This window comes from Capricornis sumatraensis, chromosome 4, assembly GCF_032405125.1.
Source record: "Capricornis sumatraensis isolate serow.1 chromosome 4, serow.2, whole genome shotgun sequence".
NCBI lineage: Eukaryota > Metazoa > Chordata > Mammalia > Artiodactyla > Bovidae > Capricornis > Capricornis sumatraensis.
Genome location: NC_091072.1, coordinates 86068322 through 86082537, shown reverse-complemented (window position 1 = coordinate 86082537; position 14216 = coordinate 86068322). Strand labels below are relative to the sequence as shown.

The 14216-nt window shown below is 37.4% G+C and overlaps 1 protein-coding gene across 1 annotated transcript in view; it reads left to right on the top strand.

Annotated features, from left to right (window-relative positions):
* REDIC1 (regulator of DNA class I crossover intermediates 1) overlaps positions 1-14216 on the top strand; it is an 88125-nt gene that overhangs the window by 56439 nt on the left and 17470 nt on the right. Inside the window, 3 exon segments of the mRNA XM_068971446.1 lie at positions 979-1502; positions 1707-1776; positions 3493-3553. Of these exon segments, the coding sequence (XP_068827547.1) occupies positions 979-1502; positions 1707-1776; positions 3493-3553 (655 nt within the window).

Sequence of the window (14216 nt, the reverse complement as noted above, 5' to 3'; positions counted from 1 at the left end):
ACATCAGGAAGTTCACTACCCCAAATACCAGTAGGACTCATATTGAGAAATAATGTAGGATCATGACCTGTAAGCATTTATGGACCAAACATCTCTCTCTCCTTAATACCTTAATACTGGAATATTTTATCTCTCTGTCCCCAATACATGAAACACTCACTGCCTAGAAAAGAGTAGTGTGTTAATTAAAAATAAAATGGGAACTCAATAGTTTTAGTTGGTATCTCTAATCTCTGGGAAAAAAACAATCCTATGTAAATTTGTAGCTACTCAAAGGCAACAAAATTCAGAATATCTTGATTTCCAGTTACTTTCCATTATAATTTTGATTCTTTTATAGAAATTGGACATAGTTTAGAATTATGATTTCTGCATTAGAAGGGAATTTGCAAGGTACTTAGACCTTTTTTTCTAATTCATCTTTTCTCTTGGATTTATTATCAATACTTATGTATACATTTGTATGTATATTGCTGTTCCTTGGAAACTTGAGAGAGATTTTGTTAGGTTGAGGTCCTTGTTAGATTGAGAAGTTTCTTGTTCTTATAACAATTTTATTTGACATTTTAACACTAAGGATAATTTTCTTCCTTGCATAGTCTTCAATATATTTTTGTTTATTTAAATGAAGCAGCATTTATGTTCAGAGTTTGTCTAGATTATTCCATAGACATTATTATGGGATTAGTCATCTTTTGTTTTGTTAATATATTGTAAGTTGAACTAAATACTAGTATTTCATGTTGAAGTACAAAATTAAGTGTAGATTATTTTTATACTCACTAAGATACTAGGATAGCATATTAAACAAATTTCCACTCAAGGCAATATTATTTATTTAAATTTTAAAAATGTAAACATGGCCTGCTTAAGTGTTAATAGCTACTCAATATGTTCTGTAAGAATTTAGCTTCAGGTATTTCTGAATGAGAATGCCCTGCTCTTTTCTTGCTAAATATGTTTTTATTTATCCTAAAGTCCAGGAAATAGAAACTTCCTTACAAGGACACCTACTGTAGTTGTAGGTGAAGATTGTGGAAGCATGGATGAGAGAAGACAGTCACACTTCATTACTGAAAATAACTCATTACAACATATTTGGAAAGAAAATAGAAAAAAGTTTTCAAATGAAGATATGAACCAGCAAACTTCCAGCCTTCTATCAGATAATAATGACTCTTTTATTAGTGAAAATATGATCAATTTATTAAACATAGACCAACAGAAGATAAAGGAAACCTTTGACAAATATGATTATGATAATACACGAGATACATGTGCAGTCATTGATTCTGATAAAAACCATTTCACTGATAGCCACATTAAAAGTATTTTTACAGATCCAGAGTTGGGTTTTAGTAAATCTACTTTTAAAATATCAAGTTGTTCAGAAAAGTATCAGCCAAACAAGATTTGCCAGAAAGAGTACAAGAATAATGAAAAAAATAATCTTAGTACATCTTTTGAGAAAGATTTTTATTCAGCCAGCTCTAATAAAAAAGGTTGGTATTATATATGAAAAATGTGATTATCTGTTGGATTTTTGTTGTCTTTAGTTTTAATGAATATATATGTGTGTATGTGTGTGTGTTTGGAGGAATATGAAATTAAAAATAGGATGACATTATATGACATTGTAGACCAATGGCATCCCTTCATATGGGTCATACTAAAGTTTTATTTCAATGCATAATTTTATTTTAAAGGAAAATTTGAAAGTGATTACCAAGAGAAGATATACCAGGAGAAAATACAGAAATATTCAGTGAATCATATGTAAGTTTTTAGAAGAATCTGAAGAATGCCAGTTGGGGTCTAAAATAATGCACTTTGAAGGATACAAAGTGAAGTAGACATATTGCTGTCTTAGGGTGGGCCGACTGGACTCAGAAATCAATTGTCGGGGACTTCCTTGGTGGTCCAGTGGCTAAGATTCAATGCTCCCAGTGCAGGGGGTCCGGATTCAATTCCTCCTCAGGGAACTAGATCCCACATACAGCAACTAAGAGTTTGCTTGCTGCAACTAAAGACCTGGTGCAGCCAAATAAATAAATATTTTTTAAAAATCAGTTGTCAGAACCTTGGTAATATCACCCTAGTTGATAATTTGGTCCTCATATTAACCAGTGCAAAAATATCTAAGTTGTAGTGTTCAGTTGAGTTCACTTCAGTCACTCAGTCGTGTCCTGACCCTTTGTGACCCTGTTGACTGCAGCACGCCAGGCTTCCCTGTCCATCACCAACTCCCGGAGCTTACTCAAACTCTTGTCCATCAAGTCAGTGATGCCATCCAACCATCTCATCCTCTGTCGTCCCCTTCTCCTCCTGCCTTCAGTCTTTCCCAGCATCAGGGTCTTTTCTAATGAGTCAGTTCTTCACATCAGGTGGCCAGAGAATTGGAGTTTCAGCTTCAGCATCAGTCCTTCCAAAGAACATTCAGGACTGATTTCCTTTAGGATAGACTGGTTGGATCTCCTTCTAGCATTAGTTGTGTTATTTAACTCCTTGTAGTGTTAGTTGATTTGAAAAAAACTGGTTTATGTGTTCAGCAAGTTTATTTACCCTCCATAATGTCAATTTATTAATTTATAATAAGAAATAGAAGGATGACATATATAGGAATGCTGACTGGCATGAGAAGCATATTTTCTCCATTTTGGCAGCTCTCCATGGGACATTTGCTTGGTTAATATGACTCAGAATGAGGGAATAATAGAAGTCAAAGGTTAATAGCATAAACAACATATCAACAATATATAGGACAGATATTATAGATAATTAAAGAAAACTTAATTCAGAATAAACTTAACTTTCTTGGTAATAGTTATGATTTATTTATTTATTATTTATTTTCAGTCTTGGTAATTGAAAATCATGAATTAGAATAGATTTTTATTTTGAGAATACTTTCTTAAGAAATATATAATATATCTATTAATACAAAGAATATTAGATGCCATTTTTATGGGACTGGCACTAAATTAATTAAAAAAGAGATTCACCATTTATTTAATAAAATCAACTTAGGTTCTTCATTGTAAAAACTTCCAAAAATTTAGTCTCATGAATGAAAAATACAATGTTAAAACTTGAATTTTAAAATATACTTTATGAAAATGATTTAGAATATGGCTCCCAACCCTGTGTGCAGATACTTATCACTTGAGGGTGTTTTTAAAATAAAAAATATCAAGTTTGACCTACATATAGACTCATTAAGGTAGAGCTTGTGAATCCTTATTTTTAAAAACTTCCCTTATAATCTAGAGAAGGGAATGGCAACCCACACCAGTATTCTTGCCTGGAGAATCCCATGGACAGAGCAGCCTAGGAGGCTACAGTCCATGGGGTCACAAAGAGTTGGACACAACTGAGTGACTTCACTTTCCCTTATAATTCTGACCTTTAATCAACTTTGGGAGTCATAATTTAGAACAGTAATCTCAGAGGGATTAAAGCACATTCTAATACTGTCTTATTTATAACCCTTAGGGGTAATATCCCTTTGGAAGAATTGCATTCTGAGCAAACATGGGACTTTGGAGTTGGTGAGGTAAAGTGCAATCTTATATTTTCTTTCCAGTTAAGTGAGTTGTATTATCATGTCATATCTTAGTATTTGAAATTAATTTTGGTTAGCTCTTTCTGAAAAATTTTTGTTTAGGGTGACCTTTTTACTTTTTTTTTTTTTTTTACTTTGGGAAATTATTGCTTGGATCTAGAAATAAAATTAACAACATTTTAGAAACTATAATGTGCCTTATTTCAAACCAATATAGATGAATTTAATGTTCTTTCTGTAAGTCCTATAAAATTTATTCCAAGATGAAATTTCTTTACAGGTTTAAATGTGCTACAGGTGAATATAGTTATATATTTAAGAATACTGAAACTTATATAAACATTGGCTACTTAAGTCATAATACCTGCTCATTAAAAGGGTGTATGAATCATTCATTCACGAAAGAATACACATTCTATTCAAGAGTGTGTGGAACATTCTCTGGGATAGACCATATACTAAGACATGAAACCAGCCTTAATAAATGTAACAGGATAGTAATTATTAATATTTCAAACATCTTTTCAGTACACAACATTACAAATTGAGAAATCACAGAAAAAATGATGAGAAAAAATGATTACATTTAGATTGAAACATGTGCTCTATATAATACAGGGAGTCCAGCCTGGTGCTCTGTGATGACCTAGAGGGGTGGGATGAGGGAGTGGGAGGAAAACTCTGGGTGGGGGCGGGGGGTGGTGGTGGTGGGTATATATATATATATGTGGCTGATTTACATGGTTGCACTAAAGAAATTAACATAACATTGTAAACCAACTATGCTTCAATTAAAATTTTTTTTAAATGTGCTACTAAAGAACCAATGAGCTGATGGTGAAATCAAAAAGAAATTAAGAAATTAGCTTGACATAAATGACAATGAAAAAATAACCTCCAGAGCTTCTACTGTAGCAGCTTGGGACCAGACCCTGCCCCTGACATGGCAGTGATGGCCACTGAGCTGAGAGGAAATCCTGCTTCAGAGAGGAAGTCCAGGCACTAGAACCCTGAGCAGGCTCTAGTGCCTCTGTCTTTAGCACTACCCCCTTCCAAGGCGATCACTACCAGCACAACCTGAAGAAAGACATGCCTAGCCTCCACATCAAATCCAGTCATCCCACCAAAGACATTGGGCACATGCAGTCTACATATGGATGCTCCCACATAAGAAATACCCCTTCAAGACCACAGTAGGCAAACATTTCACCTAAATTCATAGAGGCATAGAAAGTTAAATGAAATACAAAGGCAGAGAAACTAGTCTCAATTGAAAGAGCAAGAGAAAGCCTCTGAAAAACTAATGAAACAAGTAAACAGTTTACCAGATAAATAATTCAAAACACCAGTAATAAAACTGTTAACTGAATTAGGGAAAATAATCCACCTAAACATTGGGTCATTTTAACAAGGATCTAGAAAATATTAAAAAATGATATAAAAAAAGATAATTCAGTATCTGAGATTAAAAAAAAAAACAGACTAGAAGGAATGAATAGCAGACTAAATGATGGAGAATGCATAAATGATCTGGAATTTAGTATAATGGAAATCACTAAATCAGAACAACAGAAAGACAAATGAATAAAAATGAATGTAATCTATGAGATCTCTAGTATAACGTTAAGGGTGTCAACATTCACATCATAGGGCTGCCAGGAGAGGAGAGAGAGAAGGTTAATGAAAATGTATTTGAAGATACTATGGCTGAAAAATCCCCAAAACTAAAGAAGGAAATAGATGTCCCCAAAACTAAAGAAGGAAATAGATGTTCAGGGACAGGAAGCAAATAGGATTCCAAATAAGATGCATTCAGATAGACCCATAGTAAGACATATAATTAAAATGTCAGTTCTAAGAGAGAAATTTACAGCAATACAGGACTTCATCAGGAAGCAAGAAAAAATTCAAAAAAAAAAAAAAAAAACCCAACCTACCACCTAAAAGAATGTTCAAACTATCATACAGTTGCATTCATGTCACATGCTAGAAAAGTAATGCTCAAAATCCTTCAAGCTAGGCTTCAGCAGTAGGTGAACTTAGAACTTCCAGTTGTACAAGCTGAATTTAGAAAAGGCAGAGGAACCAGAGATCAAATTGCCAACATTCTCTAGATCACAGAGAAGGCAAGGGAATTCCAGGAAAACATCTACTTCTGCTTCATTGAGTATGCTAAAGCCTTTGACTGTAGTTCACAATCAACTGTGGAAAATCCTAAAAGGGATGGGAATATCAGACCATTTTATCTGTCTCCTGGGAAACGTGTATGCAGGTCAAGAAGCAACAATTAAAGCCAGACGTGGAACAATGGACTGGTTTCAAATTGGAAAGGAGTACATCAAGGCTGTATATTGTCACCCTGCTTATTTAACTTATATGCAGAGTACATCATGTGAAATGCCAGGCTGGATGAAGCACAAGCTGGAGTGAAAATTGCCAGGGGAAATACCAATAACCTCAGATATGTAGATGATACCACCCCTATGGCAGAAAGGTGAAGAACTAAAGAGCCTGTTGATGAAAGTGAAAGAGGAGAGTGAAAAAGTTGGCTTAAAACTCAACATTCAGAAAACTAAGATCATGGCGCTGAACTGGACTGAAAAGAATGGTGAAAAAACCTGCTGCTGGTCTTATGAGGGTTCCCTTGTACGTAACAAGTTGTTTTTCTCTTGCTGCTTTTAAGATTCTCTCCTTGTTTTTAACTTTTGATAAGTTAATGTCTTTATGAGTCTCTCTGGATTCATCTTACTTGGAACTGTATTGTCTTTTTGTATTTGGAAGGGTGTTTCCTTTCCCATGTTAGGGAAGTTACTGGCTGTTTTTGTTTTTCAAATCATTTTTCTGCCTTTTTAATTCTTCTGTTCTTTTTTGGACTCCTGTAATGTGAATATTGGTCCACTTGATAATGTCTCATAAGTCCTTTACTGTATTTTTGTATTTTCACTCTTTTTCATTCCTTTGTCTTTTTTTGCTACTCTGATTGGTTAGGATCCTTTCCCTATTTTCAGTCTTCTGATCATTTCTTCATCTTAATCTGGTCTTCTGTTGAAACTTTCTATTGTATTTTTAGGTCCAATTATCTTAGGCTCTGATTTCTGTTTGGTATTTTCCTTTATTTTATGTTTCTTTTTTGAAATTTTCACTTTTTTCACGTGTTGATCTCCTGACCTCAGTGATCAGTTATTTTGACTGTTATTTTGTAAGGTGTAAGGTAAATCAGTTACCTCCATTTCATTAACGTCTTTTTCTAAGGTTTTATCTTATTTCTTTCATCTGGAAAATATTCTTCTGTTTCTTCATTTTCCTAACACTCTGTTGGTTTTCATGTGTTAGATAAGAAAGTTGCCTCTCATAGTCTTGAAGGAGTGGCTTCATGTAAGTGATGATCACTATGTTTCAACCTTGCCCTAGGTCTTGGTTGTCTCTCAAATCTTTGTGATTGTCCAAGCATCTTAGTTTACTATAAGTGGCTCCTAGTTGTGGGTGTGCCAGAACTTGCCAGTCAAAATACAGGTTTAGTCTTATTTGAAGCTGGACCCTCAGCCAATAGCTTATAAGGTATGTAAATATACTTCTTTCATGAGAAGACTTTGAGATGTGGATTTGTGTCTGCCCCCGCTATACTGAGACCTGATGTGATAACGAGTTGAGAGTTTTTCTTTGCTTGCTACCACCCTGTTGAACAAAGAAACAATTCTCAAACACCCTGTTGAACCCAGGAGAAGGAAATGGCAACCTACTGCAGTATTCTTGCCTGGAATATCTCATGGACAGAGGAGGCTAGCAGGCTACAGTCCATGGGGTCGCAAGAGTTGGACACGACTTAGTGACTGCACCAACAACCAACAACCTGTTAAACCTGTGAACACAAGCCATACCGGCCACCAGAGCCAGGATATCAAGGGACGCGTCCTTTGGGCATCAGCCTCAAAAGTCAGGGTACCAGATGTGTGCTACCAGTGTCAACTGAAAAAAATAAAATCACATCCTGTAAGTTGAAAATTTTGTTTTTTTGTGTGTTTTTTTGTTTTGTTTTGTGTTTTTTTGTTTTGTTTTGGTTTTTGAGCAGATATACTAGGATCTTTTGCCCAGGGGACAGTCTCTCAGATAGCTCCAAGGAACTGTTCCTTCAAGGTAAGGAAGGAGCCAGGATATACAGGTGTTTTTACAAGAGCAGCAATCTGAGCATCAAAGAATTACTGTGAATTAGAGAAAAACCAGACATCTCAAGTTAATGAATATAGTGCTTTTCTATGTGTGAGAAGAAGCAACTGCTGGGCTTCTTAAAATAATTTCTTTGATATATATCTTAACTAAGTCCAGTATCCTGTTTTCTCTCATCCTGAATCCCATCAGGGTGCACCCATAGGTGGAGGGGGCAGAGGAGGCTGTACTAGCTGATGTCTTGATGGCTGCAACATCCTTTGTTTACTGATATGGCAGGTAACATTCTTTGTGACAGCTTAGAATCTGGCAGAAGGAAAGGGCAAAGATGGCACCTTCTGAGTTCTGTAGTCTTCGAAAAGTATTTCAGTATGCCTCTAAAAGTGTGTCAAATAAGAATCCTGTGCCTGAGGCTGAAGATTTAAGATAAACAAGTAAGCCTCTTTCACAGAAAGATTTGAGGGTATGTTTCAGTCTGCTGCCTCTGTGCTGTGTTCTGAGAATGACTGAGAACTATTTCTCCATTTGTTACAGTGCTACAGGACCTCTGAGTATAAGATGCACTGGCTACCAGATCCAGGCAGACACGATGGAAACCACAAAAGCTAGGGTACCAGCTATGTGTATAATCTCATCTCTGGGAGATACTGGTGACCTAGATCAAAGCAGAAGAAGCATGAAGATAATGCCTAGACTCTGAGGTCCCTGGAGAGAATTACAGCCTGCCCTTAGATGTGAGTTTAATCAGAAGCCTTCTGTTAAGGCCACATCTATGAAGATAAACTAATAGGCTTCTTTCACAGAAAGATTGAGTGTGTCAGTGGGCTGCCTGTATTCTAAGCCCTAGACAGTAGTCACATGGAGCTTGTGTAAACCCTTTGACAACTGGATCTCATGGACACAGACTTTACTGGCTTTCAAAGCTTGATATTTAGGAGGCTCATCTCCCAGGAATCAAATATAAGGTTCAAACCATTAGCTCTTAATGAAAACACTTTCAGTTGTAGGTTCCTTCCTGATTGTGAGTTGCTACACCTGGGGTGAGGTTTATGGTGTCTCAGAGTAATCTAAGATTGATCTCAGCCTGTTCTACATGCCTCAATATGAGGTTTTTTTTTTTTTTTTCTAATCTAGCCAGTACGTTTCAGTTCAGTTCAGTTCAGTCGCTCAGTTGTGTCTGACTCTTTGCGAACCCATGAATTGCAGCACACCAGGCCTCCCTGTCCATCACCAACTCCCGGAGTTCACTCAGAGTCGGGTCCATTGAGGTGGTGATGCCATCCAGCCATCTCATCCTCTGTCATCCCCTTCTCCTCCTGCCCCCAATCCTTCCCAGCATCAGAGTCTTTTCCAGTGAGTCAGCACTTCGCATGAGGTGGCTAAAGTCCTGGAGTTTCAGCTTTAGCATCATTCCTTCCAAAGAAATCCCAGGGCTCATCTCCTTCAGAATGGACTGGTTGGATCTCCTTGCAGTCCAAGGGACTCTCAAGAGTCTTCTCCAACACCACAGTTCAAAAGCATCAATTCTTCAGCGCTCAGCCTTCTTCACAGTCCAACTCTCACATCCATACATGACTACTGGAAAAACCATAGCCTTGACTAGATGGACCTTAGTCGGCAAAGTAATGTCTCTGCTTTTCAATATGCAATATAGGTTGATCATAACTTTTCTTCCAAGGAGTAAGCCTCTTAATTTCATGGCTGCAGTCACCATCTGCAGTGATTTTGGAGCCCCCAAAAATAAAGTCTGACACTGTTTCCACTGTTTCTCCATCTATTTCCCATGAAGTGATGGGACCGGATGCCATGATCTTCGTTTTCTGAATGTTGAGCTTTAAGCCAACTTTTTCACTCTCTTTCACTTACATCAAGAGGCTTTTTAGTTCCTCTTCACTTTCTGCCATAAGGGTGGTGTCATCTGCATATCTGATGTTGTTGATATTTCTCCTGGCAGTCTTGATTCCTGCTTGTGATCCTTCCAGTACAATACGTTTACATTTCCTCAATTTGGCTCTTAGCTAGTTGTTTCTTTCAGATGGGTATATCTTTACTTTTCTCCTTTGCTTTTTGCTTCTCTTCCTTCCTCAGTGATTTGTAAGGGATGCTCAGACAACTGTTGTGCATTTTTGCACTTATTTTTCTTGGGGATGGACTTGATCACTGCCTCCTGTACAAAGTCACGAACCTCCATCCATAGTTCTTCAGGCACTCAGTCTACCAGAGCTAATCTCTTGAATCTGTCACTTCCAATGTATAATCGTAAGGGATTTGATTAAGTTCATACATTAATGGTATAGTGGTTTTCCTTACTTTCTTCATTTAAGTCTGAATTTTACAATAAATGAGTTCATAATCTGAGCCACAATCAGCTCTTGGTCTTGTTTTTGCTGACTGTATAGAGCTTCTCCATCTTTAGCAGCAAAGAATATAATCAGTTGAATTTCGGTTTTCACCATCTGGTGATGTCCATGTGTAGAGTCATCTCTTGTGTTGTTGAAGGAGGGTGTTTGCTATGACCCACATGTTGTTTTGGCAAAACTCTGTTAGCCTTTGATGTGCTTCATTTTTTATGCCAGCCTGTACCTCCAGGTAGCTCTTGACTTCCTACTTTTTTATTCTAGTCCCTATGATGAAAAGGACATCTTTTTTTTTTTTTTTTTGATGTTAGTTCTAGAAGAATAGCAAGGAGAGATAAGAAAACCTTCCTAAGTGATCAGTGCAAAGAAATAGAGGAAAACTGTAGAATGGGAAAAATTAGAGATCTCTTCAAGAAAATTAGAGATATCAAGGGAACATTTCTTGCAAAGATGGGCACAGTAAAGGACAGAAATGGTATGGACCTAACATAAACAGAGGCTGTTAAGAGGTAGCAAGAATACACAGAAGAACTATACAAAAATGATTTGAATGACCCAGATAACCACGACGGTTTGATCACTCACCTAGAGCTCCACATCCTGGAACGTGAAGTCAAGTGGGCCTTAGGAAGCATCACTATAAACAAAGCTAGTGGAGGTGATGGAGTTCCAGTGGAGCTATTTAAAGTCCTAAAAGATGATGCTGTGAAAGTACAGCACTCAATAGGCCAACAAATTTGGGAAACTCAGCCATAGGACTGGAAAAGGTCAGTTTTCATTCCAGTCCCAAAGAAAGGCAATGTCAAAGAATGCTCAAACTACCACACAACTGCACTCTTCTCACACGCTAGCAAAGTAATGCTCAAATTTTTCCAAGCCAGGTTTAAACAGTATGTGAACTGGAAACTTCCAGATGTTCAAGCTGGATTTAGAAAAGGCAGAGGAACCAGAGATCAAATTGCCAACATCCGTTGGATCATCAAAAAAGCAAGAGAGTTCCAGAAAATCATCTACTTCTGCTTTATTGACTATGCCAAAGACTTTGACTGTGTGGATCACAACAAACTGTGGAAAATTCTTCAAGAGATGGGAATACCAAACCACCTGACCTGCTTCCTGAGAAACCTGTATGCAGGTCAAGAGGCAACAGTTAGAACCGGTCATGGAACAACGGACTGTTTCCAAATTGGGAAAGGAGTACATCCAGGTGGTATATTGTCACTCTGATTATTTAACTTATATGCAGAGAACATTATGTGAAATGCTGGGCTGAATAAAGCACCACATGAAATCAAGATTTCTGGGAGGAATATCAGTAACCTCAGGTACGCAGATGATACCACTCTTATGGCAGAAAGCGAAGAAAAGCTAAAGAGCCTTTTGATGAAAGTGAAAGAGGAAAATGAAAATGTTGGCTTAAAACACAACATTCAAAACACAAAGATCATTGCATACAGTCCCATCACTTCATAGTGAAAAGATGGGGTAACAATGGAAATAGTGTGAGATTTTATTTTCTTGGGCTCCAAAATCACTGCAGATGATGACTGCAGCTGTGAAATTAAAAGATGTTGGCTCCTTGGATGAAAATATGCTGTCTAGATTGGTAATAGCTATTCATCCAAGAAGGAAGCATCTTTTAATTTCATGGCTGCAGTCACCATCTGCAGTGATTTTGGAGCCCAAGAAAAAATTTAGAGGCACCACTTTGCCAGGGCATGCCTGATAGCTCAGTTGGTAAGAATCCGCCTGCAATGCAGAAGACCCTGGTTCGATTCCTGGGTTGGGAAGACATGCTGGAGAAGGGATTGGCTACCCACTCCAGTATTCTTAGGCTTCTTTTGTGGCTCAGCTGGTAAAGAATCTGCCTGCAATGTGGGATACCTGGGTTCAATCCCTGGATTAGAAAGATCACCTGGAGAAGTGAAAGGCTACCCACTCCAGTAATCTGGCCTGGAGAATTCCATGGACTGTATAGTCCATGGGGCTGCAAAGAGTCGGACACGACTGAACGACTTTCACTCATTCGCTCACTTTGCTGACAAAGGTCCATATATTTAAAGTTATGGATTTTCCAGTAGTCATGTATGGATGTGAGAGTTGGGACTATGAAGAAAGCTGAGCGCCAAAGAATTTATGCTTTTGAACTGCCATGTTGGAGAAGACTCTTGAGAGTCCCTTGGACTATATGGAGATTAAACCAGTCAATCCTAAAGGAAATCAGTCCTGAATATTCATTGGGATGATGGATGCTGAAGCAGAAACTCTTAATACTGTGGCCACCTGATGTGAAGAACTGACTCATTGGAAAAGACCCTGATGCTGGGAAAGATTGAAGGCAGGAGGAGAAGGGGATAACAGAAGATGAGATGGTTGGATGGCATCACCAGCTTGATGGACATGAGTCTGAGTAAGCTCTGGGAGTTGGTGATGGACAGGGAAGACTGGCGTGCTGCAGTACATGGGGTCGCAAAGAGTCGAATACAACTAAGCAGCTGAACTGAAGTAGTTGTTTCTTTGGTGGGAGGTGGGAATGAGGGGGTGGGGCTGGAAGAAATTGTTCTGTATGTAGCTTAGATTCAGTGTGTCCGTGGAAGGAAGGAAGTTCAGGATCCTCCTACATTGCCATCTTTAACTGCAGCCTATGAAATTTTGAAATAGTGAAGGAATACAGTTTAAATATGTTTGTTTAAAATGGGAAGATAATCACTGGAGAAATGGAGACAGATGGAAGAATGTCAGAATATAAAAGAGAGGGGATGTCACAGTAGAACAAGGTGGGAAAAAAGTGAAATAACATTTCTACATAAACAGTAAAGGTAAGGAATGAATCCTGCTTAGTAATTAATACATTAAATTTTATAAAAAGGCTGATTTTTCTTACCAAGATTCAAGGAATATCAAATTGAGAAGAAAAAAATCTACATATTTTTCAGGAAACACGTAGAACATAATAATAAAGGTTGAAAATAAAACGACAGGAAAAGATATATATATATCATATATATATATATATATATATATATATATATATATATGACAGAAATTGTAGTAGGGCAAGGACAGTATAAATGCACTAAAATGCCCATTTGGAAAAGAGAAGAGGAGACAGAAACTTACTGATCCATACCAATTATGAAGTCCTTCTGGGCAGACATTGTGAACACTTGCTAAACTGGAGGATGGGGGAAATTCCTTGAATATTTAAGTGTTTTGTTTTGTTTTGTTTTTCCATTTGGTCTGATCTTCTTTTTCTGTTATTCTCTATCAAAAGATCTGAAGTTTGTATAGGAGTATATGCCTACTCTTGGGTCTCTGTAGCTTTTTCAGCTTGTGGGTTTCTGGTGCACATTTGAAGCTTGATTGTGTTAAGAACTGAATATACAAGATTTTTTAAAATGTTTGAATAATAGGGTTAGAGAAGAGGCTGTGCTCTATAAAGTTATTCAGGACTCTGAGCTGGTAGGGAGTCTGCTGTCTTTAACTGGTAAGCATCCATGTTTGCACTGTATATTGATATCAGAGGGGAAAGAAAATGGAGGATTATTGAGAAAAATTTTATAGCCGAGACTGGTAGTGGTGTGCACCACTTTTGCCTATAACCAGAACTTAAATAGCTCATTCTAATCAACTCTAAAGAAGGCTAAGAAACGAAGTTTAGCTGTATGCCTAAGAGAAACAGGTTCAGTGAGCAGCTAGACAGTTTCTCTTTTATACTACCTATCTATCTAAAAAACTATATCCTACCAACAGAGAATGTTTATTTTCTGTAAGTCTATGGTATATTTACAAACATAATTCATATAGTAAGCCATAAAAATCCATAAGGTCCTCATCTTTGAAAAGATTCATAGCCACATTCTCTAATAAAAATTCATTTAAGTAGAGATGAACAGCAACAACAAAAGGTGCTTAACTTCCCTCCTTGTTGTTGCTGTTCAGTTACTAAGTCATGTCCAACTCTAGCGACTGCATGGACTGTAGCCTTCCAGGCTCCTCTGTCCATGGGATTTCCCAGGCAAGAATACTGAATGGGTTGCCATTTTCTTCTCCAGAGGATCTTCCTGACCCAGGGATAGAACCCTTGTCTCCTGCCTTGAAGGTGAATTTTTCCCTGGTGGCTCAGTGGGTAA